At 33.4% G+C, this 26,923-nt stretch overlaps 2 protein-coding genes, 2 long non-coding RNA genes and 2 pseudogenes across 7 annotated transcripts; 1 reads left to right on the top strand and 5 right to left on the bottom strand.

The window, feature by feature from the left end:
* Positions 1 to 389: 389 nt before the first annotated feature.
* On the bottom strand, positions 390 to 6,249 carry LOC148693967 (uncharacterized). Its single transcript, XM_088678428.1, is given in 5 exon segments — positions 390 to 648; positions 1,939 to 2,024; positions 2,946 to 2,992; positions 3,468 to 3,832; positions 3,834 to 6,249. Coding segments are annotated over 2 exon segments (2,178 nt in total). The 5' UTR covers positions 5,979 to 6,249; the 3' UTR covers positions 390 to 648; positions 1,939 to 2,024; positions 2,946 to 2,992; positions 3,468 to 3,799.
* On the bottom strand, positions 6,179 to 9,858 carry LOC148693966 (uncharacterized; annotated as a pseudogene). The gene is made up of 4 exons (XR_015952466.1): positions 9,854 to 9,858; positions 8,990 to 9,027; positions 6,799 to 8,184; positions 6,179 to 6,687 (listed from the first exon to the last, which is right to left on the bottom strand). The product of XR_015952466.1 is annotated as an uncharacterized LOC148693966 (transcript).
* Positions 9,859 to 10,323: 465 nt separating this feature from the next.
* Positions 10,324 to 12,585, bottom strand: LOC148693965 (uncharacterized). Of its 3 annotated transcripts, XR_015952577.1 has the most exons (3): positions 12,190 to 12,585; positions 10,924 to 11,315; positions 10,324 to 10,721 (listed from the first exon to the last, which is right to left on the bottom strand). It is a non-coding gene; the product is annotated as an uncharacterized LOC148693965 (long non-coding RNA). The 3 variants fall into 3 exon arrangements; XR_015952578.1 differs by lacking the exon at positions 10,924 to 11,315; XR_015952576.1 differs by lacking the exons at positions 10,924 to 11,315; positions 12,190 to 12,585 and adding an exon at positions 11,971 to 12,183.
* Positions 12,586 to 13,467: 882 nt separating this feature from the next.
* Positions 13,468 to 14,084, top strand: LOC148693964 (SNF1-related protein kinase regulatory subunit beta-2 pseudogene; annotated as a pseudogene).
* Positions 14,085 to 14,514: 430 nt separating this feature from the next.
* Positions 14,515 to 18,621, bottom strand: LOC137729691 (oligopeptide transporter 3). Its single transcript, XM_068468695.2, has 6 exons — positions 17,883 to 18,621; positions 17,137 to 17,234; positions 16,184 to 16,753; positions 15,804 to 16,059; positions 15,514 to 15,696; positions 14,515 to 15,393 (listed from the first exon to the last, which is right to left on the bottom strand). Exons 1-6 carry the CDS (start codon positions 18,420 to 18,422, stop codon positions 14,779 to 14,781), a joined length of 2,262 nt encoding a protein of 753 aa, XP_068324796.2. The 5' UTR covers positions 18,423 to 18,621; the 3' UTR covers positions 14,515 to 14,778.
* A 1,744-nt stretch (positions 18,622 to 20,365) lies between these two features.
* On the bottom strand, positions 20,366 to 22,336 carry LOC148693963 (uncharacterized). Its single transcript, XR_015952789.1, has 3 exons — positions 22,009 to 22,336; positions 21,457 to 21,517; positions 20,366 to 20,665 (listed from the first exon to the last, which is right to left on the bottom strand). It is a non-coding gene; the product is annotated as an uncharacterized LOC148693963 (long non-coding RNA).
* Positions 22,337 to 26,923: the final 4,587 nt, after the last annotated feature.

Here is a 26,923-nt window from a genome sequence, read left to right as displayed (position 1 = left end):
ATTATAATATCATCATTCAGGAACTATATTCATCCGAATTTGTTAAAGCATTTAAATATCCTTTTTTAGCTTAATACTGTTTGTGTTTTTTGTTCCAGTCTGAATTTAATTTAATTCTGTTTATGTAAATCTTACTTTTCATGATTTCGATTTCCGTTAACTATTCGATGATGATAGTAGACCGTGTGAACTAGGGAATATCGGTTATATTGTGTTGATGATATTTCTCTTATTCATGCAACTGATATTCCCCTAGTCCATAGTCCATAGTCCATACATATAAGCTTTCCTTTTATATGTACTATTCAAGTTGTCCGTCATTTAGAATCTAACTAGTAATAGTGCTCGCGCGTTGCTGCGGGTCTTAAAACTATTGGACATAAAAGAAGAAAACAGTCAATGCAAACTTGTAATGGATAGTTTGTAATTAACAGGTTTTTAGTATGTTCATGCTATTTAAACACAGAAAATATAATAAGAAAAAGAAGTAGAGTGTTGGCAGAAAGTGATGTAAGTTGCGGCATACCTGTAGTCAAGTCTGTGTAATTGATTTTAGTTGTGAACACCGGTAACATGTACAACTCAGAGAACAAAAAACAGCAGAAACTGAAGAAGAAAATGATGTGCACATAGAACATACTGCAGTAACTATAAATTAAGGTTAGAAGTGTTTTAATAGTGATATAAATTTGTGGTGAAGAATTATGTATAGGAGGATAACTGCTTTTATGAGTGTGAGTATATAACACGTCAAAACGATTATTAATAATTAACGAAATATTTGAAGTAAAAAAATTTACATTTGATGTTGAAATTCGAGATAATAAATGTAGCTGTAACTTATTAGAAGTGTTTAAATTGGCATTAACCGGTCGATAACAGTTTGTTCAATTATATTGAATATGATTAGACCATGTTACGATACGATGTTATAGGAAAACGAAGAAAAACTTATATAAGCTATTAGAAACAAAATATAATTGTAAATATAAAGTTGTGTCATTTGATTCTAAATAAGCATGTATATACTGACAGCAAAACGAAATCATTAGGGTTTTATCCAAATTAGGAAAAATCTAAAATAAAAATTGAAAGACAACCTTAGATGAAAAAAAAAAAAAGACTAACACTGTGAATTCTTAGCCCCCCGACTATCCATTGCATTTGGTAATTTTTTAATTTATACAAATAAAGAGTAAGTGAAATTGGATGCATACCTGGGATGAGAATTTGAATAATGTTTCAGAAAATATAAGTTTGTTGCAATTTAGTACAACAAAAATGAAAATTGATGTCTTTTGCAATAAAATATATTTAGTGATAGTGTTATATAAGACTTAGAAAAGTATTGCAAATCATGCTATGATTAAATAGTAGTTTATTTGGCAATATTATAATTTTTAAAACAAAGTTAAATGTTGGCGATCTAAGACGGATCAGATTTACGTAAATTGGTAAACTTAGGTTTAATTATATGGAGTAGAATCATCATTTCCGTCTTTTCTCTTCAGAGGAATTAACTATTACCAATTTATATAGATACTTTCTTCTTCTAACTTATTGTGAATACATGGTTAATTATTTTTGTCTAGCAAAAGGTTTAAGGCTAACATTTGGAAGTATAAACAGACATCCTTCCATTAAAGATAAATCCTGTCCATATTTTGTAAATCTGTGAAAGAACATATTAGATTAAAATATGTGGACATGGTATATCTCTAGTGAAAATGTCTACTTTTATACTTTTGGATGTTCAATTTAGCCTTTCAATATGCAAGCAAGTAATTTGTCATGTATTTAGATCATGTGAAAAGAAGATGGTTTGTATATATATTAGTAATAGCTAATTCCTCTGAAGAGAAAGCTTAGTAAAAATTGTAATTAAACGTAAAGCATTAACAAAACAAAATTAATAAAGTATTAATTAATTTTACATACCTTTGAATGTTTGCCTCTTCATTGTTTGAAAATGTATTTGTCAGCACTGTAAGCTCCTTGCTGAATTAGCAATTTTTTTTTCCTTCCTAAAATTGTAAAATAAAGTGTTAAAAAAAAAGTTTTATGGCAATTAATTATAATATATAATAATTAGTTGACATCGATGGAAAAATGGTGTCATACATAGGAAGAAAGTATAAAAACCAAATTTGAATGTAAGAAATAAAAAACAATTTGTAATTCATTATCATGCATTGTTATCTGTTTTATGGTAAACATAAAAGATGAAAGGTTTAAGGAACTTTAGACAATTCTTCTATTACAACATGGAAATATTCTCATGGAAAAAACATAATTGAACCATGGAACTAATTATCTCACAAATAATGATTGTATGGATACCTAAGACAAAACTGAACCAGATTTAAAGAATTGTACAGTGAGATGTTTTATAGCTTTCATACGATCATCAATTAAGTTTTGCATAATTATGTCCCATAATTTTTAGGAATGAAACAAACACATATAGCACTCATACTTTGAACTGAAAATATTCTTTAATTTCTTCAGTAATAACGTTGTTAAGGGAGAGAATGAAATTGGAATTTTATATTTTGGAGATTTTAGTGCACACATACATATCACATGTGCACGGAAAGCAGATTGAATTCAAATTGCAATTATATCCTCAATTGGCAATCTAAGATTTTACCATCTAAAAAAGTAGACTTTTACAAATTTATGCAGTTTATTGTTTTATGAACTGAAATCCCTGTCAAAAAAATGTAATGACGGATGAGGAATTACAATTTCATACCAACATGAGCCTTGAAATGTTACATCTATAAATTCTGAGTTGAAGGAACCCAAAAGTTGAATTCGTAGCTTTCAAAGAGATGCAAAATTTTTCCTAAACTATTAAAGGCCAGGCTCATGACACATAATCTCTAAGCAGCCAAAGAAGAAAAAAACTAAAAGCTAAGATATTGTAAGTACATTTCAACTACCTTAGGTAAAGCAATGACATAGGCCTGATATTCCAATGATGCAAAACCTGTAAAGTTGGGCAATTAGAAAAATTAATTCTTTTGGTTATAAATATTCAATTAGTTACATTTTAAATAAGAACCAGACAAAAAATGCACATAAACGTGAGTTATGAAGATTGAGACAGCATAGAGGAAATGAAATAGACCTCATCAAGAGTAATACTACTGTAGTTTATAGAAGGTGCCCAATCCTTAATGTCTTCAATTAGATTCATTTTAAATAGGATCAGCTGCTGCTATTTTTTCGATGTAGGACAATCGGTTCCTAAAGTTTCCCCAATAGAAAACTCTAACTCTAAAATATGATTATATATCAGAATTTATAAACAAAGTCAGAGGAAACATTATGATTATTGAGCTAGTATTGAATAATGGGTACAAAACTGAAACTTTTGGATGGTCAACCTTGTTTGCAGATGAAATTAAGCATCCCGAAAAACCAAAACAAATCAATTTAACATAAAAGTTTGTACTACTCACCTCAAATCGGCCGGAGAACTCATAATGGAATTTCTACCTCTCAATTTTTCCTTAACCTTTTCCATCTCAGTATTTCTAAATAGGACATGGATTCTATAACATTAGTTAAAGAAAAAATTTATCTATACTACACATATGTAGATCAATTCCCAATAAATTAAGATGAAATCAAGGTATGGAATATATTAATTTAGGGTTGGAAAATCACCTCGAAATTTCAGTCGACAGAGATTGAGCAAGAAAGCCGAGAGACGAAGACATTGGGAGAGATGGAAGAGAGAGAAGTGATTTGTGAGATGAGAAAGTGAGAGATGCAGAGTCTCTGAACTGGGTTAATTTTCTTGTAAATTTTGTAACACATCTTTTAAAAACAATATTCAAAGTACAGTTTTTAACACTACTCTCTACATTTTCTATTAAAATTTTTAAACCTTCTCTTGATGTCACTCTTGATAATGCTACATATAATTGGCCATGTGTAAAAGCAGGTTCTGGAAGATATAAACCAACTTGTTTAAGAGATTGTCCTTGACTTTTATTGATTGTCATTGCATAACATGCTCTAATTGGAAATTGACGTCTTTTGAAGATGAAAGGCCACTTATTTTCTGTAGCTATAAGAGTGATTCTTGGTATAAAAACTTTATGACCAATATTAGTACTAGTAAGAATTTTAGCTTCAATAATTCTATCAAATAATTGAGTAACAACTAATCTAGTTCCATTACACAAACCTGAAGACTGATTTAAGTTTCGTAGTATCATAATAGGCATTCCTATTTTTAATACCAAATTATGTGCAGGTAAACCATTGAATTCAGGCTTGTTTAAAAATTCTGTGGGGTACATTATTTCAAGATTTTCAACATTTGCATTTGAAGAACATAAAGAATCATAACTCAAAAATGTTTGTTGTCGTCCAGGTAATAAATTAATTATATAATTATTCACATCTGTAACAGTTGTATTTCGAGGTGTTATAATAGCTCTTTCCCTTAAATAAGCAAAATTGTCAAAAAAAGTTTCAAAACTCGGGTATGTTGCAGAAAAAATTGAATGGATAGCATTTGTAGAACAATCAATTATCAAATCTTGTGGTATTTGAATCAAAGATGAATCCCTATCAATTGAATTATTCACATTGTTTGCATCATTAATTTGTCCATCACCAATTTGTAGAATCCAATTTGCAAAAGAACTAATTTTATTTTTTTCTTCAATACTCAATCCATTTTTTGACAATCTCATATTTTCTTTCAAATGAAAAATTTTAAAATATGGCCATAAATAAGAACTATTCAATGAAGCATTTATTATATCCTCTTTAGTTCCTTGAGGAATAACAGGCAATATTTGTCGAAAATCACCACCCAATAAAAGAGTTTTTCCACCAAATGGAACATTTTTATCGAAAGCTTGTGAATTTGACAAAATATCTGAAAATGATTTATCCAATGCTTCAAAACAATATTTATGATTCATAGGTGCTTCATCCCATATAATTAAATCTGTTTTTTCAATTAATCCTGCAAGATGAGTTTTTTTCTTTATTGAACAAATTGAAGAATCAGTAATAATCAAAGGGATTTTAAATCTAGAATGGGCTGTTCTACCACCTGGTAATAATAATGATGCTATTCCTGATGATGCAACAGCTAGAACAATTTTACCGTCTGATCTAAGCTTACTTGTAATTGTATCCCATAAAAATGTTTTTCCAGTGCCTCCATGACCATAAACAAAGAATAGACCTCCTTTTTTTGCATTCACAGCATTTAAAACACAATCATAAACATGTTTTTGACCTTGGTTAAGCTGTGATTTCAAAAGTGCATGTTTCTTATAAAGTTCTTCACAATCATAATTTAATTCTTCTCTCAAAAGCCTATTTTGAATTTCTAACATTTTTTCTGCATTAGGCATGGGAAGATGATATTTTTTCAAAGAGGTAGATGCATTATTAAAAAGTAATTCTAATTCAAATAGCACTGAATTTTTTAATTCATGTTCTGGCACAATCATATCTGGAATTGCAAAAGTTTTTCGCAATTTATATAAAATGTCATCATACATGTTTTGCCAATGACTATCAAAAAGATTTTGAGGATTTGCTACATCACAAAATAAAATTATTGTGACAAACAATTGTCTCAATTGAGCAGATGATGCAATATGTGCAGCACTTGATAAAGCCTCAATCCATTCTTTATCATCACCTAATAGTCCTAATGATTTGCATGCAGAATGGTAGAAAGAATGTACAACACCATTAATTGTTTTTAAATCCTCAAAACTAATGGCGCCTTTTTTTAAATTCAAAAGCATTCTCAAATAATATAATTCGCCAGATGCAGGATGTACATATGCTATTCTGCCAATTGATGCTTTATATTTTCTTGGCTTCCAAGTTTTTTTCTTTACATCATACAAAAATTTTGTGGGAATTTGTGCATAAGTTAGTTCACGTGCGTTAGGAAAATTTTTGTTCAATTCAAACCAACTTGTTAACATTGTGTTTTCAAAAGCTTTTTGATTAATGATTGACTGTAGTGATTGATCAGCTGTAAAAACAACATTTTGTTCTAATGGTAAATGAACTGGTAATCGCTCTACAGAAGGCTCTCTATGATGTATGAAATATTGAAATAGTCTCCAAACAGCCTCATAAGGTGATATATATCTACAATTGAGGTATGCTAAAATCTCATCATTCAAATTTTCTGAAAAACTAAACGTGCTCTATCTGAAACTTTATTTACATATTTGAATAGATATTTTATAAGCATTGATTGACAACAGGATTCAACATTTATATGTGCATTATATTTTAGTAATAACTCTGCATTGTAAGGAACAACAAATCTATTATCAACTTTTATACCGTTTTTAATCACAAATTTTTCTTCATCTTCACGACGTTTATAAACAGCAAAACCATTTGTGTCAAAAATTGTTTCGCTTTTATATGGCTTAGGAAAGTTTTTAGAACATTTATTTTCTCGCATGCAAGGTGATTTTGGATTAATACAACCACATGGACCATGAATCATAAACTGATTAACAGTTTCATAAAGTTGTGGATGCAAATTTTTATCAGGTAATTCAGCAGAAATAATTGAGTCTATATCTGATGCGCAAAAACATTTCACATTTGGTTTCAGCCATATTAACATATGAGAATGAGGTAAACCTCTTTTTTGAAACTCAACTGTGCAAACATCTGTTCATGAGGAAAAAATGAAAACAAAGAAAAGAATAAAAGTAAATTTTATAATAAATAAGAAAACTAAAAAGCTTGAAATAAGTGCTAGAATGAGTTTTAGTAACTTACTTGCTTGAATTTCTCCAAAAGGCTTCCCGGACTTGATGAAATCAATCATATGATCAAGCTTCATTTTGAAGATTCTAGAAATTATATCAGGTCTATCTTCAGGTTTGAATCCTGGCTTATTCTCAAACTCTCTTGTGATTTCTGGCCATTTAACATTACATGTAAATGTTATAAACAAATCAGGATGTCCGTATTCTCTACAAATAGCCATAGCATCTTGATAATTATTTATCACATATCTAGGACTTCCAGTATATGAAGCAGGTAATACAATTTTTTGTCCCAAATTATTTGCATCAGTATCACCTTTTGAGAATGCATCATATATTCCTTTATAAACTTCACTTCTCAAATTTTTTTTGATTTTGTCTAATATAATCTAATCTATCTTCTTCAAGTGTTGCAAAAGAATCGACCAAATATTGTTGAAAAAGTCTTCCTCCTCTTAACAATGTACTTAATGGTGGTTCTCGTTCTTGAATTTGATAAGCAATGAAAGCTCTCATTGGTATTCTTTGTCTTTTAGTTTTTTTACCTTTATAATTTTCATTCCATTTTAAATCTGGTCTATAACCATCTTCACCATATGGAAAAAGAATTGGATATTGCAGAGACATAAATTTAGGATTCAACTTTGTTACACGTTTTAATTCGTGACTTTTAGACTCTATAATAATATCTCGATTAGAATCATACAATCCTATATCTCCAACTATCAAACCACCTATTTCATCAGTTGTAGGTTGCTCATATTGTTTGCTATCATTTAATTGCCTGCCTAGCAAAGTCATTTTTAATGAAGAAAGAGCATCGTTTTCAAATTTATCTCTTGCCATTCGAAAAAGTTTAACCAATTCATTTGATGCATCAAACATTTTGATTAACCCTTCTACAATTGTTGGATCTAGGCTTTGATTGTTTCCATTGGAATTAAAAACTTTAAGTCGATTTTCCACCTCATTATATGTATCATAGACATACAGTTGAGAGCAAATTTTGGAGACTCATTATCAACAGGCAAAAGAGATCCCATTAAATGACAAACTTGACCACTGATTTTGAAAATATAAGGGCTTGATCCATTGTTAATTGAGTTATCAACTTTGGCTCCCATTGAAGTGAATGCAAACATTGAGTTATAAGTTATAATATTTTGTCGAAATGATAAATTTTTTTGCCCTTTAGTTGGATCAAGCAAGTAATCTAAAAATGGTGGTGCTGGTTTTGGATTTGGAAACTTAATTTTTCCTTGTTAGCAACAAAGAGTGAAAACAGGTAGATCGTTTTTACACTTCGGTTTAAGAGACTCTTTTAGCCAAAAATAAGCACCACAATGAACACACTTATAACTTTTATCTCCTAAGTCCGCATATTCTTTAACAACCCCTACAAAAAAAGATACAAAAACAAAACAAAATGAGCATAATATTATTTAGGCAATTAGAAAATTGAAATTCATGATATATCAAATTAATAGATGCATAAATTAAGAACTAACCTTTTCTATTCTTTTGAAAAAATGCTTGACCCTTGTTCATAAGATTATTATTCTGATCATCAAGGGTTTGTTGAGTATTTTTTGTAGATTGGTCTAATACATTGACAACCTTTTTTCCCTTTTTATCTCTTAAGAGAACATTTTTTTCAACAACAGTCATGCAATGTGATTCATTGATATTGGAAGAACTTATGTTTTCAACATCTTGTTGAACAGAAGATGTGCTAGTACCATCTTGGTAGTCAATGGCTGAGTTTTCCTGAATAATTGGACTACTCTTAGATAAGAAAACATCGACATAGTTTTGTATACAACTTATTCTACACACTCTTTTAAATTGTCTGTCATAGTCAGATAAAGCATAGGATTGATTATTGACAAACTCTTTCTCGTGTTCTGTATCATTAATTGTTAAAGCATTTGCAAGTCTTTTTGACATGATGGAATCAAATTGTAATACAAATTTGAAAACAAATTAGTGCAAACCACGCTGAAAAAAAGACAAAAAAATGAAAAAAAGAAGTATCAACAAACACATAATGTGAAGATTAAACAAATATATACTATAATGATTAAAAAGAATAGATCACCCAAATTTTAAAATGCGACTGGAAAAAAAAAGTTATAAAAAAAAAAAGAAGATTAAAAAAAGTAAAGTTTAAAATAAATAATTTAAAATTTAAAATTGCTCACCTTTAACAATTGAAATTTTAGAAAATACGATAGCCAATCTGTTCAAAAAGGCAAACAACAAACAATTATTACAATGGACAATAGAATTTAGTTCAGCAACAAATGGCAAGACACAAAATATAAAACAAATAATAAATAGAACTTAAAAAAATTTAAAAATTAACAAAGTAATAAGATAACTACATTCTTACTTCTTATAGTTCACTTGTGAAACTATGCACTAATGCACCATGTAACCACAGAGCAAAATTTATTTTGCAGATAAGTTTTCAATGGGAGTATCACTTCTTACTTGTCTTATCCACGCTGAGTGGAAACTGCAAAGATCAACAGTATTAACAATGTTTATTCTCAATGAAACACAAATTACAAAAAATAAAAAAAGCCAATTGATTTTTACTAATACATGAATTATATAAATTGATGGCTAGATTATCAAATATATCGTGAGAAAATAGGAGCCCTAAAACTTTTTTAAACAATGGGTGACACAGAATTAACAAATACACATGTTCAAAGAAATGTATATGTTAACTAAAACAAAAATTGTTATCACAATAGAAAATTGTAATATCACTCCGTGATATTGACAGTTGTTGCAAACATCTAACTTTTTTAATTACACATTATATGACTATAAAAAAGCATTTTACATATAATTTATCTATGATATTCACAGTTTTACTAAAAACGATAACACAGTTAACTACAAAAATAAAAACTATCTATGGTTCCAAAAATCATGATTAACACAACGTGGAACCGATGGGTTTAAAATGTATAAGCTAAAATTAAAAGTAACTTCTCAGATAAAAAGGTAATATACAGAGTAAAGGAAAAAAAAAAAAAACAAAAAGACTATACTGCATAGATAACATTGATAAAAAAAAAAACAAAACATTCTATTTTTATGATAATGTACCATCTAGTTATAAAATTATAACATAAAGTAGCTCAACATTATAACTTAAGTAAAGAAATATTTGAAAAGAATGATTTGATATACAATTTAGAGCCACAGTATTAACTACAATCAGACAATTGTCAAACAAAAGGAAGAAATATAATCTTGAACACAATATTAACAAAGTGAAAAGCACTTACAAACACAATCAATTGTCTGTAAACTTGACAGCTGAAAGCTAACTTGGCAGTTAAAATTAGAATAGGAACTGAGATGCAGCAAAGATTTTTTTTTTTTTCAACCAAAATTAATCTGCAGATGATTGCAAACAAAGAAATAATTACTTCTCAAATAAATATAAAACGAATTTAAAATATTTCAAGGCTACTTTTAATAACAGCATAATAAAGATAAAGATTTTATCAACATGACTCTCAATTTTATGCAGGTTGGGATAATCCAATTTAAAAGAAAGGGATTTCTTCCCTAATTGTTGTGATAAGAATCACTTAAAGACAATAAGAACCACTCCAATTCATAATAGCAGAGTGTGCTCGTACATAAGAGATGCTTATGCAACCTCTGAACTTCTCAGAAGAAATGATGTTGATGCATTAGAGATTCATACAACTGGAAGGTACAGTTTCTTAATAATTGAAAAGTAAGCATACATGTTAACTACTATTAAGCTGATTGAGGGAAGAACTTTTACCACTTCTATGGATGTTCTATGCACTTTAATCTAATTGAGCTCAAAACTTCAACATTAATTCAAGCATAGGTAGTCACACTTTGCTAAGCCTTAATTTCTTCAAACACCAATATTTCCTGCAAGAAAAAACCGATTCACATTAGACAACGGCATTGAATACAGTAAAAAATCAACGAAACAGTCAATGCAATACGAAAAAACTTCAATATTACACCAACCAACCAATCGATCTACAAATTTTCTTCCTAATCAAAGAAAAAAGAAAAAGAATAAAATAGACAAACCACCTAAAACACCGCAATCAGCCAGAAAACCCACCTCTTCAGACGGCAGACGATCAACATGAACAGAGAAGCAAGGAAACACGAAGATCGAACATGGAAAAAAGCAGAGAAACAGAGAGCAGGCGAAAGCCAAAAGCAACGGAAGAAAATGAGAGAGGGTTCGAGCACCTTCCCATATGTAGACTCACTCTACCAAGGGGCAAAATCGCCAATTCATGTAGCATCTTTTAAAGGGCTGAAAACTGTGCGTTAGATCAGGAGCAAAACCGGATTGGCACTGTTAATGAACAGTGCCAATCCGCTGAGCTTTAGTATATACTTGCTCGCCGATTTCAAATCACTCTAATTCTCATGCCATTTAACGGGTTTTGAATTGCTACTAACTTCTACAATTCTCAAATCACAAAATTCCAATAAGGGCATATGCTGAAACACAAAAAAAATCCATACAGTGATCATTTAAAGATTGACATACAAAAAAAATCCATAATTCAAACTTTAAAATGCAGAACAGACAAAGAAAACCCAAAAGTTAATCATGGCCATTTTTCTTCTTTTAAATTCCGGACAAAAATCAAACCACAGATAATTAGAACAACCAAACCCAAAAATTTCCCCAAAAAAAACCTGAACAACAATAAAATTAATTAGTCTAAACCTTAAACCGCAGCCATATCCTTCCTCAACAATTTTTAAATTTTAATTAAAACACAAAAAAAATGAAAAAAAGGTTAAAGATAAATTATATAACCGTAGCCATATCCATTCGTCGGCAATCTTTCAATTTTAGTTAAAACGCAAAAATAATTAAAAAAAAAACATAACAGGCACATATCACATAATTGAAAAGAAGTTTCGCAACTCATCCACAATAATCAACAGCTAAATTAAACCCAAAAATTAATCATGATCATCCATTTGTATAGCTGGAAATGTTTAGCCCTTAATTAAAACACCAAAATAAAAAATTCCTCACTCACAGTACAAAACCGAAACATACAAAGCAAAACCCAAAAATTAATCATCAGTATTATCAAAGCACAAACAAAAAAAAATAACACCAAAGAGATAAATTATATACCTGACCCAGAAAAAGCTAGGAAGAATAAAACCCTAAAACTTGAAGAAAAATGTTTCCTGCAACCGAAATGCAAAATCAGAGATAACAACCAGACGTAGAGCACGAAAAAACAAAGAAAACGCTGGGCAAAAAAGCCGAATAGCCCATATTCACAACAATCAATCATAAAATTTTCTTCCTAACCAAACAGAAAATAAACCAACACATGAATCAACATACCTGAATGGGAGCAATTCGTTTGTGCAAAACAGGGGAAAAAACGCCAAACACCTTCGAGAAGATCCGATCGGAACCGAAATCAAAAGACAGACGGGAAAACTAAAGAGAAACGGAACGACTGAGAGAAAAACGAAGAGGAAAAGAAAAAGTAGAAGATGCTTCTGGCATCTTTCCTATAAAACGCAACGTGGCCAAAGCTCAACCAAAAACACCAAAAAGCACCTTTCAAACGGGAGCAACAGCTGCAAACAAAAATGAAAGAGGGGCAAAATAGACCATTTACTGCACAATCCCACCAAAGTACAAAAACCATGAATAAAATGAGGGTTAAAACCGGATGGGCACTGTTAATGAACAGTGCCAATCCACCGGCTTTTAGTATATATAGAATTTCTTCAGTAACAATATTGTGTTGTTATATATGTGTTTTGAAAGCATCAGTATTTAATACCCTTCACCATGCTTAGCTGTTAAATTCATGTTTACATTGGTAGACTGCTTTTTCGCCTCCATTGCATATCTAATTTATGTTCATAAAGCTCTCTATCCAAATTTCGGTTTCTAAGCCCTTGAAAAGCTGTCTGCAAAAGAGAAAAATTGCATTGAGCCGAATTAAGTAGATCAGGTTGGACTTGGGGTCGGCCTCTAACTTGAAACACATTGATACAAGACAAAAACCAGGGATTCCCTATATCTTGCATGACTCCTACCAGATTGTTAAAACCACCCGAAACCTATATTCAACCCCAATCGAGACGGGGAAGACGAGGTCTCTGTTAAAAAACTAAATGATACTTCATAAGGTTCTGTTCAGGTAGTCTTTGTCTTTTCCAGTGAGCTGTAATTATCCTTTTTCTTTCATGTGTTGGTTTGGATATCACATAGGGAGTAGGCAGTTAAAGTTATTGTATTAGTACTAATAAGAGAAGGATCAAATTACAGCTGATTAAAACTTCTTTCTGTGCACCGCTCTACTTTTAGTCAAACTTGGAGACGATGAGAAATTTATATGCTGCGATTAAAAAAGAAGTGCTCGAAATGATAATTTTGTTATTGTTTTAATGTTGGAAAAGAGCGTGAGCTTATGGGTCAGACTAAAATGACATTCAGTTGATGTAATTTAGCACTTTTTTTCATATGTGTGTGAGAGATTATTGAAATTGGGCATTTGTATGAGGATTTTTAATCAATATGTTGTGTTAAACTTTTCTGATGTATTTTTCTAAATTAGTGTCGTCAGTTGTAATTCTCTATAATGGCATAATGGTTACATGTAACATGGACAGAATGCCTCCTATTTTCTCTTTTGTGGTTTGCCTGAGTCTTGACCTTTGGTTTTAAGTACGGATTTTGGAAATTGTTTGAAAACTGGGCTTGGATGCGTGAGTCCTATAAGCTGATTGATATTGTTGGATTCTTCTGCAGGATTACGTCCCAGAAGACATCGGAAGCATTTCTGGTTTTGAACCTCCCCAGTCGCCGGACTCACGTTATAACAACCTGCAGCTTGGATCTGAATATTTCGCGAAGGAGCCCCCATTGGTTCCTCCACACCTACAAATGACACTGCTGAATGCACCTTCATCTTACATGGAGATGCCGCCTCCTTTGTCGAGACCTCAACATGTGGTACTCAATCATCTTTACATGCAGAGAGGGAAGGGTGGACTATCTGTGGTGGCACTCGGGACAACAGAGAGGTTTATAGCGAAGTATGTTACAGTGGTTCTCTACAAGTCCTTGCAGAGAAAAAAAAACACACACACGCACACACGCACACAAAGTGTCTGTCTGGACTCCATGGTCCCCATTATGTAGTTAGTTTTATATCAATTTCAAAGTCAAATGCCATTTCCATGGCGTCGGTTAATGTTCAGGAAGGATTTGTGAGGTGAAACTTCAAGATTGCATTTTCACACAATTCCATTGCTTAATAACCATTTATCCATCCGCTTTTGCATTCTTGCACTTATTGGCTGTTTGTTTCTCTTCAGTTGTTGTACAAGAAAAAAAGGTGAGAGAATGAACTTTGTTGACAACCGTTGTCGCCGTATCTGCATTTTCTCTAGTTTGTCTGATCCCCATTTCCCAAACCTGCCAAGGTCGAAGGGATAAGTTTTCTGTGTCTAATTCATTTGCAAGTTAACATCCATTTCTTGTTATCTAGTTGGAGAGAGACATACATACGCTACGAAGATGCCAAAACTTAAAAATCGATAATTTCCCATATTTTAAACATAGGTTTAAAACCTTCTAAATAGATTCTGCTCAAGAAAACTTCCAAATAGATGGAAAAATAAAATTAAAAAAAATTGAAGAATGATATTCAGCACAGAAACGTAAAATTATACCCATTCATTCATATTAAATTGATTCTAAGATAATTAACAAGAACACCCATACATTTCATCTGAATGATACATTTCCGGTTATACTGTAAAGCATTAAAAACTAGAACAACTCCCAACCCTGAAATCCTCCCATTTGCTAAGAGCACACCATCTTCCCTTCCTCCATAACTACGACGATAGCCCTCCTCCTTAGCTTTTATTCTTCAAATATCTCTTTGTTCCACCATTTCATGGCTATTTAAAAAACTGGACATCCTTCAACGTGAATACCTGGTGCAATGGGGCATGTCGCCAGAGGACAATGATCGAGTTCAGTCCCCCACCATTTCAATTCGTGCTTCGGATTCTGCAAGGCGAAGAATAGGAGGACACCCATGAAAGCTGTCCCCGCATCCAAAGCTGCAGACAGGACATAGTTGTATTTCTGCCACCAATGCTTGTGGTATTTGAACACGAAGTAGTTGAAGATACCTCCGGTGATAAGCCAGCTTGCTATATTGGTGGGAGTTGCAGGTGGCATCCCCGCAAAGCCATAAGTGATGACTGGCATGTTGATCAATGGAATCCATTTCTTGTCTGGGAAGATTTTGCTCATTGCACAAATTGGAAACGGCAACAAAGCTCCAACAAGGAATAGCCACACCAAGTTCCTATACAATCCTCTGGGTCCAAACAGTCGCCTTGGTCCAATCAGACCCCATATAACAGAAGCATCGAAGGTGACTCTGTATTTAGGACAAGTCCACGGGCTGTTTGGATTGTGGGATTCAACATCGCATATGTTCTCGATGTTTTCCAGCATCCACCATGCAACTGCGAGGTTCACAATACCGGCAACTAGAGTTCCCACCAGCTGGGAACAAACATCATGAAATGTCAGTTTCAAAAAAACACTAGTGTCAAACCGGGAATAATTACCTTTAGGAACAAAAACAGAAAGGTTGAGCATAGGTTTCTGTGCTGAATCAAATACCTGAGCAGTGTACATGCATCGAGGTGGAATCTTCATATAGTGCCCAAGTTTGAGGTCAGACAGGAAAGAAAGAGCGTGGACAGTGCTGATTCGTCCATAGATTTTGAAAAGCAAGTTTGCAATTGGTTTTCCTGGTAGAATATACCCAATCATGAATTGTGCTATGATATCAAATCCAGGTTGCTGCACAGAAGCCACACCAATGGTTAGAGAGGTTAGAATGATATTTCACAGTTTGTTAGTACATGCCAGAACAAAGGTGGGGAACATTCAAGAAATCGAAAAATTACTTGGTTAGTGGTAGCTTGAATGACTCCAACAGGGAGGGTAACGACGAAAGACAAGACAAAGGCAAACAACAAACCCCACCATGGCAGCTGCACAGTTTCTTTCCATACAAAAGACATCACCAAGGACAGGACGACGCTCACAGCTAACAAAACAAGGAACCACCACTCAGGCACTTGTTTGTAATTTTTCATCAATTTCTCATGAATATCCATTTTTGAGTTCTTCATTGCCGATTTGCTTTGCTGCAAAATAGCTCTATGAAAAGGAATAAAGGATCAGTTTGTCAGTTTAGTCAAATATATTTTTATGTAATTGCTGTGCAGATGCTAACGTTGTGTAGACACTAAGAGAAGCTATGTCATTTAAGAATTGAAAGTACCTTCCGTGAAACAGTGCCACATGAACTAGGGTTGCTGAAAATCTTGCAAATCCCGATCCAATGGACAAAGCGAAAAGGGGGCTAAGATAAAGCTTGCCGTAACTATTATAGGCATCAATATTAAGATCAAGCTGGGGTGTTAAGATCTTGGTAGTTTCGTATTTATGCCCAGTAGAAGTGAACAGCTTGTTGGAAAATATAGGGAACTTTTGAGCATCGAAAGTGTTAAACTTCCAGTAACAAAGAGGGACAATGATGTAGATGAAGATGACAAATCCAACCCCAACGTTGAGAATGGAAGTCCATGGCGTGACGAGGGGGCTGCCACGATAAGCAGAAATCCCAGCCCAATCGAAGTTGAAGGCACCAACACCAAGTCCATTGTAACTTGATCCGATCTGCTGAGCTGTGATACTGTGTGGCCAAGCCCAGCAGACCCATGAGAAGAACGTCAAGATGGGGAAGAGATAGCCGGGGAGTGCATAGTAGAGAAAGCTTGCTGTCATGGCAATGAGAAAAAACTGCAACTGGGTAAGGCCCTTCGCTTTATGTTCTTTTTCATGGAGTGCTCTGTGGGTAAGTTACACAACAGCAAAACAGAAACAGCAACAAAGTTATTGATGTGATCAAAATTGTAGCGTTTTAAGTGGAGACTAATATTATTCCCAATCTGTCAAGAGACAGAGCATGAAGAAACGTTCTTCTCAGGAATCTCAACCATTGAACATGCAACAACACATGGCTTATGATTTCACTGAAATTATTACACTTCCTTTGGTTGGCTAAGATTGGAGGAATGAATACTATGTTGTTTTGAGTTTTCACCAGTGAGCTTAGTAATCCTAGTTCACTGAGGACCAAAGAATTCAACTTTATCTTGAATTTTTATTCTCAGCAACAACCAAAGGAAACATTGATTAAGGAACGACACATGACAAAAACCAAGTCTTTACCTAAACAGAGAAACCTGAGCAACGTTGGAAGGCCACCACATTTCCACCGGGTCGACCAAGTACCTCCTGAGAATCCCAGCCCATCCATACCCAATTATCTGCAACAAATCACCAAAACCCAGAAATTAAACTTTATTCACAACATTAATTCAAAGTAAAATCACATCAAATTGGAGAAAAAGTCCAACAATTTGGCTTCTTGATTTTCTTTTCTAGCCTCCGTCCACAAACATAATTTATTTTTCCTTTTTAGATCAAGTAATGAACTTTTTCTGAATTTAAAAGGCTATATATTTGATACATATAGACAACTAAATAATTTTATGTAATTGAGTCTTATAGAGACGATTTTAAAATGATGATTAAAATTTTCATAAGTTGAAAATACGCTAATAACAAAGATGAATAGGGTGGATACAAATATTATCCATTCTCTTTGAAGAGAAAGTAGTAATTAGACAATAAAATCTAAAGAAAACTAATGAAAAATGTTTGAAAATTTTGAATTTTAACGATAATGACAAAATAAAGAGTAAAGTAAATAGTACTAGGATTCACTTTTTAGTGTAAAAATATGATTTTTCGTTAAAATGAACAATACCAGAATTTTTTCGTTAAAGTACCTATAATCTATGCGAGGAAAAATCATAATTTTCCAAAACCTCTACCCTACAAATATAAAATTCAGAAAGCGATAATTAAATATAAAGAATAAATATTGCAAAATAGAATAGTGGTCGTGGAACCTGAGTGGTAAGGACGATGACGAGGCTAAGGATAAAACTCAAGCTCTGCTTGTAATAGGCCTTCATAATGGTGATGGCGCCAATCGAGTAGGCATCACCCCCACCGTAAGAAATCCCACAATTCGCAAAAATGGTAATAATAACATGCTCCTTTATGTTGAAGGGCCCGGGGTTGAGGCTGAACCGCCACCCGCGGAGGCTGTGCTGGCGGTGGGGGAGGGCGGAGGCCATGAACTTTCCGATGGGCAGCGTGATAATCTGCATGAGGATGGCGGAGATTGCCAGCGGCTGAGTGCGGAAGCTGAAGAAGGTGTTGAGGAAGATTAGGAGAGTGCACGACGTCAGCCCCAAGAACAACGCCCTGAATGTCATCACCGGCATCGTCGGGTCGTCGGTCTCCGGCACCACCAGCGCCACCTCTTCTATTTTGCATCGCTCGTGACCGTCCGATTCTGGAAAATCGTGATGTGGGTAATCGTCGCCGGCGCTGTTAGTGCCGTTACGCGCCTTCTCTGAGTCCCTTTGGTTATTGGACGCCATTGAAACAAAGTTGAAAGCTCTCTCTCTCCCCCTCTGTTCTCCCTTTCAGAGTCGACTAAGTATGTGTCCGTCTGTTTTTGTGGTGGTTGCTTGGAATTTAAAGTGTCGAGACTCAGAGAGTAAGACCACGAAGTAGTTAATGCACTCATATTTCATAAGACAGAAGTGAGAAGATAGATAATAGATGGTTACAAGATTCTGTCTTCTTTTATGACATTTGTGGCCTTAAATGTTATTGGCCTCGTTTTAAGATTCTGTCTTCTTTCGTATGGTATTTTGAATAAAATAACCGTAATTCAACTCAATTTTATGTAATTTTATTTATTTTTGTCCAATGTAATTGGAATAATGGATGATACATTCCGTGTTAATGTACAAATGGTGAGATATGTGTATTAAAAAATAAATTGTGGGATATGTGTGATAACGTTCAAATGGTGGGATATGTATGTAACACCCGTGTTCTAGTTACAATAATTTTTTTTTTTTATTTTACAGCGCTTGTGGGCCCACTTAAATGTATCGTTCTTACCACATGGGTTCGATGGGACCCACATAAAAGTCTATATTGCCACGCAGGATAAAGGAAAAGGATCCTCGCTGGATCCTTTTTCTAAGGATCTCATAATCGTGTTCGTTTATCGTAAATCGTATGGTTAGTTTTTGTTAGGTACTATTTATATTTATTTTTAAAATTTTTAAATTTAAAATAATTTTTAACCTCATAATATATGATAAATAAATATGATTCCAAAATCTTTTGGATTTCCAAGAAAATAATCGTCGTTGTATCCTTCACAGATAAGGACTTGTTTTGTCATTGTGTTTGTTCTAGTTCGAAGACAAATACAATGGCATCCACGTGGCAAATGTTGGACCATCCTCTGGCGTTAGAATTTTTTTAGTCAAATAGTGCATTGACGCGGGTGTACGCCAGCCAATACATTTTGATCAGTTGTCACATTAATCCAACGACAAATTTTCAATGCAATCAGTATCAAGACACTATATCATGTGTTATCATACAAATAATAGAATATGTGTGCTAAAAAATTAATAACTTAAAAATAAAAATTTTCACTACTTCTATAAAAACACATGGTGTACCACCCGTATTCCCGTCACAATAAAAAATTTATTTAATCCAACAATACTTCAAACTCGAAATAATTTGTGATTGATTAACAAAACCTTCTAATTGTAATTAGATATGTACTAGGAAGTGATGCCCACGCGTTGCTGTGGAATAAGAAAATTTGTTGGTAATAACAACTAAAAATTTATTAAAAATAGATTGAGCATAATTTGTAAATTGTTAAGTTTTGCTAATGTTGTATTAATTTATACAAACAAATGCATTAAGAAATAAAGAGTAAGTGAAATTGGATACAAACCTAGGTTAAGAATTTTGATAACGTCTCGCGTTATATGAGAGTTATAAAACTCTTGTAAATCATGTTATGATTAAATAGCAGTTTATTTATGAATATTATCATTTTTAAAATAAAATAAAATAGCGTTGTAAGACGGATCAGGTTTATGTAAATTGGTAAACTCAATTTTGATTATCTGGAGTAAGAATCATCATTTCTATCTTTTCTCTTCAGAGGAATTTAACTATTACGAATTTATATAGATACTTTCTTCTTCTAACTTAATGTGAATACATGACTAATTATTTGTTTGTCTGGTGAAAGGTTAAATTGAATATTCAAAAGTATAAACAGACATCTTTCCCCTAAAGATAAACCCTATCCATATTTTTTAATATGTGAAAGAACATATTAGGTTAAAATATGTGGAGCGGGTATATCTCTAGTGTAAATGTCTAGTTTGATACTTTTGGATATTCAATTTATCGTTTTAATATGCAAGCAGGTAATTTGCCATGTATTTAGATTATGTGAAGAGAAGATAGTTTATATATATTAGTAATAGCTAATTCTTTTTTACATACCCCGACTCGGAATGTCCACTAGGACTCCGAATTGAGCTATGCTAGCCAACACCTGAAAGGTGACGAAGGCATAAAGTGTAGTGATGTAGAAAATGTGAATCAATTTAAACCTAAAAGTGCCTAAGTATAAGAGCGCGCTAGTGAGCGGGAATGAACCCATATCACACGTGATGTCAGAGCGTAAGTAAAGTACAGTAAAGTGGATTGAGAATTATAGCATCGGAGGTAGTCTCCAATACCATATTTGCCAAGAATACTTGTTGAAACAAAAGTTCAGCTGCTAAACCTGGAAAGGCGAAAAACAAAGGTGAGTGGGTCTTAAAATAAAGTTTTATAGAAACCTTTTCCAAAAACATAATAACCCCTCACCATAAAACAAGTATACTTTCCAAAATATACGTACTACGTATGGTAAAAAATTACTTAACATAGCATACAAAATCTCAAGAATTCTATACGGCACAATATTTCGTAAGTAAGCACATGATGTCTATAATCACATATTCTTGCATAAATAAACATATCACATCGAGTGCTTATTGACACGTGCTAACACACGAGTTCATGCAGAAGTAATCTGACATGAACGTTACTGGGTGTAATCATAATATACGCTTTAGTACTACAATCACGTGAAGACTGGCACTAAGCACATCACATACGAGTCGGAGTTGCCTATTGCAACCTGTTCGATAGGACTGGCACCTACAATGGATCCAAGATGAGCGTGTTGTGCAATGTGAACATCCACGTGAAGCTTGGCCCTAGCCTGGGCAAGTACTAACACCGGTGCAGCAACGATAAGCAAATAACACAAATATAATCATGCCACAGTGATTCGATAATTCTAGTCGACATCACATTATTCATGAACATAAATATAATTAAGGTATCCCCTTATATTAAGCTTACATGTGCATCTCGTAGGATTATTTCATTATTTTCCAACAATAAGACATTTCTTATAAACGTTAATTTAATTATGGCAATCATTTAGAAAATTCATTGATAAGTATATATGTGGAAACTAACCAACATATACACACACACACTATATGAAAGAAAAGACCCACTCACAGATCATGTTGTCGAGTTGAACCCGCCTCGTAGCATCGAGAGTCCTTGCGATGCATTTCGCCTAGAAATGAAATCATTTATGTAAATAAGTAACGTATTAATACATAAACGCGTTTTCGTACCAAGTATGCCTAATAAAGAAAATATTTTAAAACGGTCGAATTTTAGAAAACGGAAGGCGAATTCCGGTCCGGTACGTCGAGAAACCTAATAAAGGACCTCGAGTTCTTCCCAGCGCTGCCACAATGTGGCTGCACAGGCAGCCACGCGCCCACCCACGTGCGAGTATGACTGTACTCGCATTCCTCGCGAGGGCCTGCGTTTTGCAGGTTGAACCGCCGACTTCTAGAGCTCATTTCGAGCTTGGTTCTTAACCAAATTCAATGATTCAAGCACCCATTTAAAGCTATGAATATAGGGAATTGATCTATACCCATTTGAGGCTATGCTATAATCGGAGCTAGCCGAAAAAGTGATCCGAAAGTGCCACTACGGTGAAAAGAAGAATATAAGGCTTTGGAATATGAAAGATGTGAAGGTCTTAAGGCTTACCATGGTCGGGAAAAAGGATGAACAATGCCACAGCCACTGTACAAAGTAAATTCCATGATTGGGTTGCCTTCACGATTTCAGCTTTACATAGATAAGGAAGGACAAGGCACAATGATGATTTCATAGTCTGGTTCGCTTGAGTAGTTGGGTAGTGGTGGTGTGGTGCTACTGTGCACGAAGAGTGCAGAGAGAGTTTTTAGAGAGTTTGAAGGAGGGATGTAGAACAAAAGAGAGACAGAGAGGGACATGCCATGGTGGTCTGGTGTGGTAAGGATCGTCAAAGGGTTTTGTTGGCTGTCGTACTGAAAGGGAAGGACGAGAGAGAGAAAGTGAAAATGAGAGATGAGGGATGATAAATGAGGAGGAAGGAGAGAGTCCCAAAAAAAAATGGAGGGGACACAGGAGCATGGGAGAAATGGAGTGTGGGCCCCGATAGCTTACAAAACAACACACACACACACACACACAAAAAAAAAATATCTCCCAACTTGAAGTTACCAAATTGCCCTTCACGTTCGTAAGTTCGTAAAATCTTCACCGTATCTCCAAATCTAATTATGTTTGGGCTCACGTGTTCATCTTGTCGAGTACTACCCAAATACGTTTAAAGAATGGGTCGTACATCCCATTAAATGATGGTCGACAAAAGTCAACTATCCTCTTCTCAAGGGTATTTCCGTCAATTCACTTTTTAAAAATTAATAAAATTGTAAAATTAGGGACAGGTTGTCACACTTCTGAAGAGAAAGCTTAGTAAAAATTGTAAATAAATGTAAAACGTCAATAAAACAAAATTAATAGAGTATTAATTAATTTTACGTACCTTTGAATATTCATGCCTTCTTTGCTTGAAAACGTATTTCTGAACGTTATAAGTTTGTTGTTGAATTAGCTACCTTTTTCTTTTTTCGTCCTAAAATTGGAAAACAAAGTGTTAAAAAAACATTTTATGGCAGTTAATAAATAATATATAATAATTAGTTGACATGGATGGAAAAATTGAGCTACATGCAGTACGAAAGAGTAGAAACTAAATTTTAATATAACAAATAAAAGACAATTTGTAATCCATTATCATGCATGATTATCTATTTTATGCTGGATGTGACATCTCACATCGGCCAGGGGAGTGATCCTTAAATGTATATTCTCATCCTTACCTAGCACGAGGCCTTTTGGGAGCTCACTGGCTTCGGGTTCCGTAGGAACTCCGAAGTTAAGCGAGAAGGGGGCTAGAGCAATCCCATGATGGGTGACCCACTGAGAAGTTGCTCGTGAGTTCCCAAAAACAAAACCGTGAGGGAATGGTAAGCCCAAAGCGGACAATATCGTGCTATGGTGGTGGAGTGGGCCCGGGAAGTGATCCGCCCCGGGCCGGGATGTGACATTTGGTATCAGAGCCTAACCCTGGTCGAGTGTGTGCCGACGAGGACGTCGGGCCCCTAAGGGGGGTGGATTGTGACATCCCACATCGGCCAGGGGAGTGATCCTTAAATGTATATTCTCATCCTTACCTAGCACGAGGCCTTTTGGGAGCTCACTAGCTTCGGGTTCCGTAGGAACTCCGAAGTTAAGCGAGAAGGGGGCTAGAGCAATCCCATGATGGTTGACCCACTGGGAAGTTGCTCGTGAGTTCCCAAAAACAAAACCGTGAGGGAATGGTAAGCCCAAAGCGGACAATATCGTGCTATGGTGGTGGAGCGGGCCTGAGAAGTGATCCGCCCCGGGCCGGGATGTGACACTGGATATAAAAGATAAAGTCTATTATTACGAGTGAAGCTAGTGTTTTTGGTATGGGTGTTCTAAACCCTAAAGAATTAAGAAACTGAGATTAATGACAATTGAGAATTAATAGGAATTGGATCTTATTTTTTTGTTCTAGTTTAAGAAATTGGATCACCCAGACTTTAAAATGTGGTTAGAAAAAAAAAAAAAAACAAAACAAAAAGAAAAAAAAAGAATCTAGAATTTAAAACTAAATAATTCAAAATTTTAAACTGCTTACCTTGGACACTTGGAATTGGAGTTACAAAATTATGGATCAATGTACCGTGCAACCACATAAGCAAAATTTATTTTGTATATATAAGTTTTCAGCAAAAGTATGACTTTTGAATTATCTTATGCACATTGATAGGAAACTGCAAAGATGAAGAATATTTGAGTTAAACATGTATAATTTAAAATTAAAACTAAGTTCTCAGATAAAAAAGTAACATACACATAGATGAAAAAAGAAAAAACTTACACTGCACAGATAACATTGATAAAAGATATTATATATTTGTAATAATATATACTATCCAGCTATAAAACTGTAATGTAAAAGTTGCTCTAGATTATAACTTAAGCAAAGAAATATGTGAAAAGAATGATTCGATATAAAATTTAAAGCCATAGTATTGACAGCAACCAAACACTTGTCAAACAAAAGGAATAAATGTAATCTTTCACACAATTTTAAGAAAGCAAAAAAGACTTACACACACACACTCAATTGCTTGAAACGTTGATAACTGAAAGCTACTTCGGCATCCAAAATTACTATAGCGGCTGAGATGGAGCAGAGATTTTTTCAAATTGCAACCACTATTAAACTTTAAAGCCTGTAGACAAAACCCTCAAAAATCATTATTTCCTCCAAATGAAAGACAACAAAATTATCTAGTTATACAAAAGATCTAAACACAGAAACAAAAGCCTCTACAGCAAAAATGCTTTCCTTTTTCGCCTATACAAATTTATGAAGCCATCCCCTTTTTTTTTGGGTTTTTCAGCAATGTTTGAAGCTATAGTAACCAAGCTATCAAATAAAGCTAGAGCACCTTCTATCATATTGCCAAACACATTGTAACAACTACCATTCTAGTCATGTTCATCCCTCACTAATGTATGGGCTTTAAAAAAAAAATAAAAAATTGAAGCAAGGTAAATACTGAAATAACTCAATTAAACCCAAAAATTAACCATGATCATTCATATGTGTTCCTGAAAATAAATAAAAGTCTAATTTTTCAACTAATTTCAACAATCATATTTAAACCTTAATAGAAAACTTACACTAAGCAAATAAATAAAGGTCTAATTTTCCAACAAAATAAAACAAATTGATAAAAAAAGAAGGTAAATCAGAAAAATAAAATAATAAACTTAAAACTTTCAGTTTAATGAAAACGTGAGTATATAATCACAGGTTAAGCTGAACCTGTAAAATGACTGAATTCCATTGTTTCAAGATTTCTTAAATTAATATAAATGGATAGGAACAAAGAGAAAAGCCATAATACAAAATTTTCATTAATAAAACGCACTCCATTTTTTATCCAACACAATATGCACCTCAAATTATAATCTCAATGTATCATGTAATTAAAAAATAGGAACAAAGGGAAAATTGAGAATACAGAAATTTCATACATACCCTTTATCATGCAACACAGGATAGAGCTCAAATTATAGTCTGAATATAGATAGAGGAAAAACCACTTACAAATATATAGAATGGCTAGTCAATTTGATAAACGAAAAGCAACTCAATGCAGAAGAATTGTAATCCGAATTTAAACGCAATAGAGATTTTTTTACGGTGATGTTAACCTGTAGTATGTATGTTTGCCTAAGAGTTCAGAGCCTACAAAGCGGAATTAAAACCAACAAAAAAAAAAAAAAAAAAAAAACACAAACAACTCTGAAATGCACATTTCAAGCATACAGATTTTTTGCAAGAGCTCAAAATGTATAAGCAAAACTGTAAACACTCATCACTATGTACACACACGTAATTCTTAAAAAAAATATAAATTATCAGTAAGTAATTTCATATGAAAATATTTCCCATACGGCATTTAACAACTCTAAATTTGAAATTCTCAAATTTAGCATACCGTGAATGACCTGGATTTGTCCTTGATCAGCGAGGACTTTGAAAAAGGGGTATTCAAGCCTGAAAACAAAACACCCAAAATCACAAAAACGAAACTTACACAAAAAAACCATTTCAAAATCCAAATTACAGTTCTAAATACAGAATATCATTAATCAATCCCTCGTCAAATAAAAGGGTTGAAGATGATAAGATATTATATGTGTAATATTCATTTAATATGCAGTAGTATTAGAAAAAAAAAGCTTCAAGCACACATGGGTTTTATATTTATCAACACATCAACGTAAGCAAAAGCTTTTCACACTACGTACTACTGTACGTCATTTTTAGTTTTTTTTTTTTTTTTCTTTCCGCTAAAAAGAATGAAAATTATTGGCACGTCAAGTATTAACTATGTTGACAGCATAATTCCAAATAATAAATATATATGTTGAGAACATTCTACATTGAATGATAAAAGTTGTTTAAGCACAAATAAAATTCATCTGACCAAGCTACCTTATTAGCACCTTAGTCATCATTTCGAAAAATATGTATACATATACCTAATGAAAACGCCGTAAGTAATTATACCAATCAACCAACAAAAACAAAGGCATTATAATTGCAGGCTTTTATAAAAAGAACCAAGAACTAAAGTGGAATAGATGTTTCTATCCAAAGGTGCTTCCTACCGCATTATTTGTTATTAGCATTATAAAAAATTTGTTATGCATTTTTTGAGTGAATTTGCTTGTTTGTGCTTTATAACAAAGTAGTGTATGATGTTTTGGAACATCCATAACAATATTTAAAAAGTTGAACCGTAATTTCTTAAAAGACAATGAACATCTTTATTTATACATTGCACACGTTAGGTACAAAATGAGCGTCTTGAATTAAACCCAAGAGGATAGGTCCAAGAATCTTCAAACCTTCTTCCGTGTTGCTTTTCACTGGTTACGACTATAGTTTTGACAGAGAGAGTATATGAGTCTAAAAGAATTTTTGGGGATGAATTGGTCAGGAAGACTTTTCATACACATTTAT

The sequence above is a fragment of the Pyrus communis genome, chromosome 10 (assembly GCF_041283825.1).
Source record: "Pyrus communis isolate YQ-2024b chromosome 10, ASM4128382v1, whole genome shotgun sequence".
Lineage (NCBI taxonomy): Eukaryota > Viridiplantae > Streptophyta > Magnoliopsida > Rosales > Rosaceae > Pyrus > Pyrus communis.
The sequence above is the reverse complement of the archived record's forward strand: the minus strand, read 5'-3'. Positions and strand labels throughout refer to the sequence as shown.

What these genes read in the sequence shown, in the direction of transcription:
- LOC137729691 (XM_068468695.2), bottom strand. Translation starts at nt 18,422, where the DNA reads ATGGCGTCCAATAACCAAAGGGACTCAGAGAAGGCGCGTAACGGCACT. An exon ending in TTCAAGCTACCACTAACCAA is followed by an intron (nt 15,697 to 15,803) that starts GTAATTTTTCGA and finishes GCTTCTGTGCAG; the next exon opens with CAACCTGGATTTGATATCAT. An exon ending in GATGCATGTACACTGCTCAG is followed by an intron (nt 15,394 to 15,513) that starts GTATTTGATTCA and finishes GTTTGTTCCCAG; the next exon opens with CTGGTGGGAACTCTAGTTGC.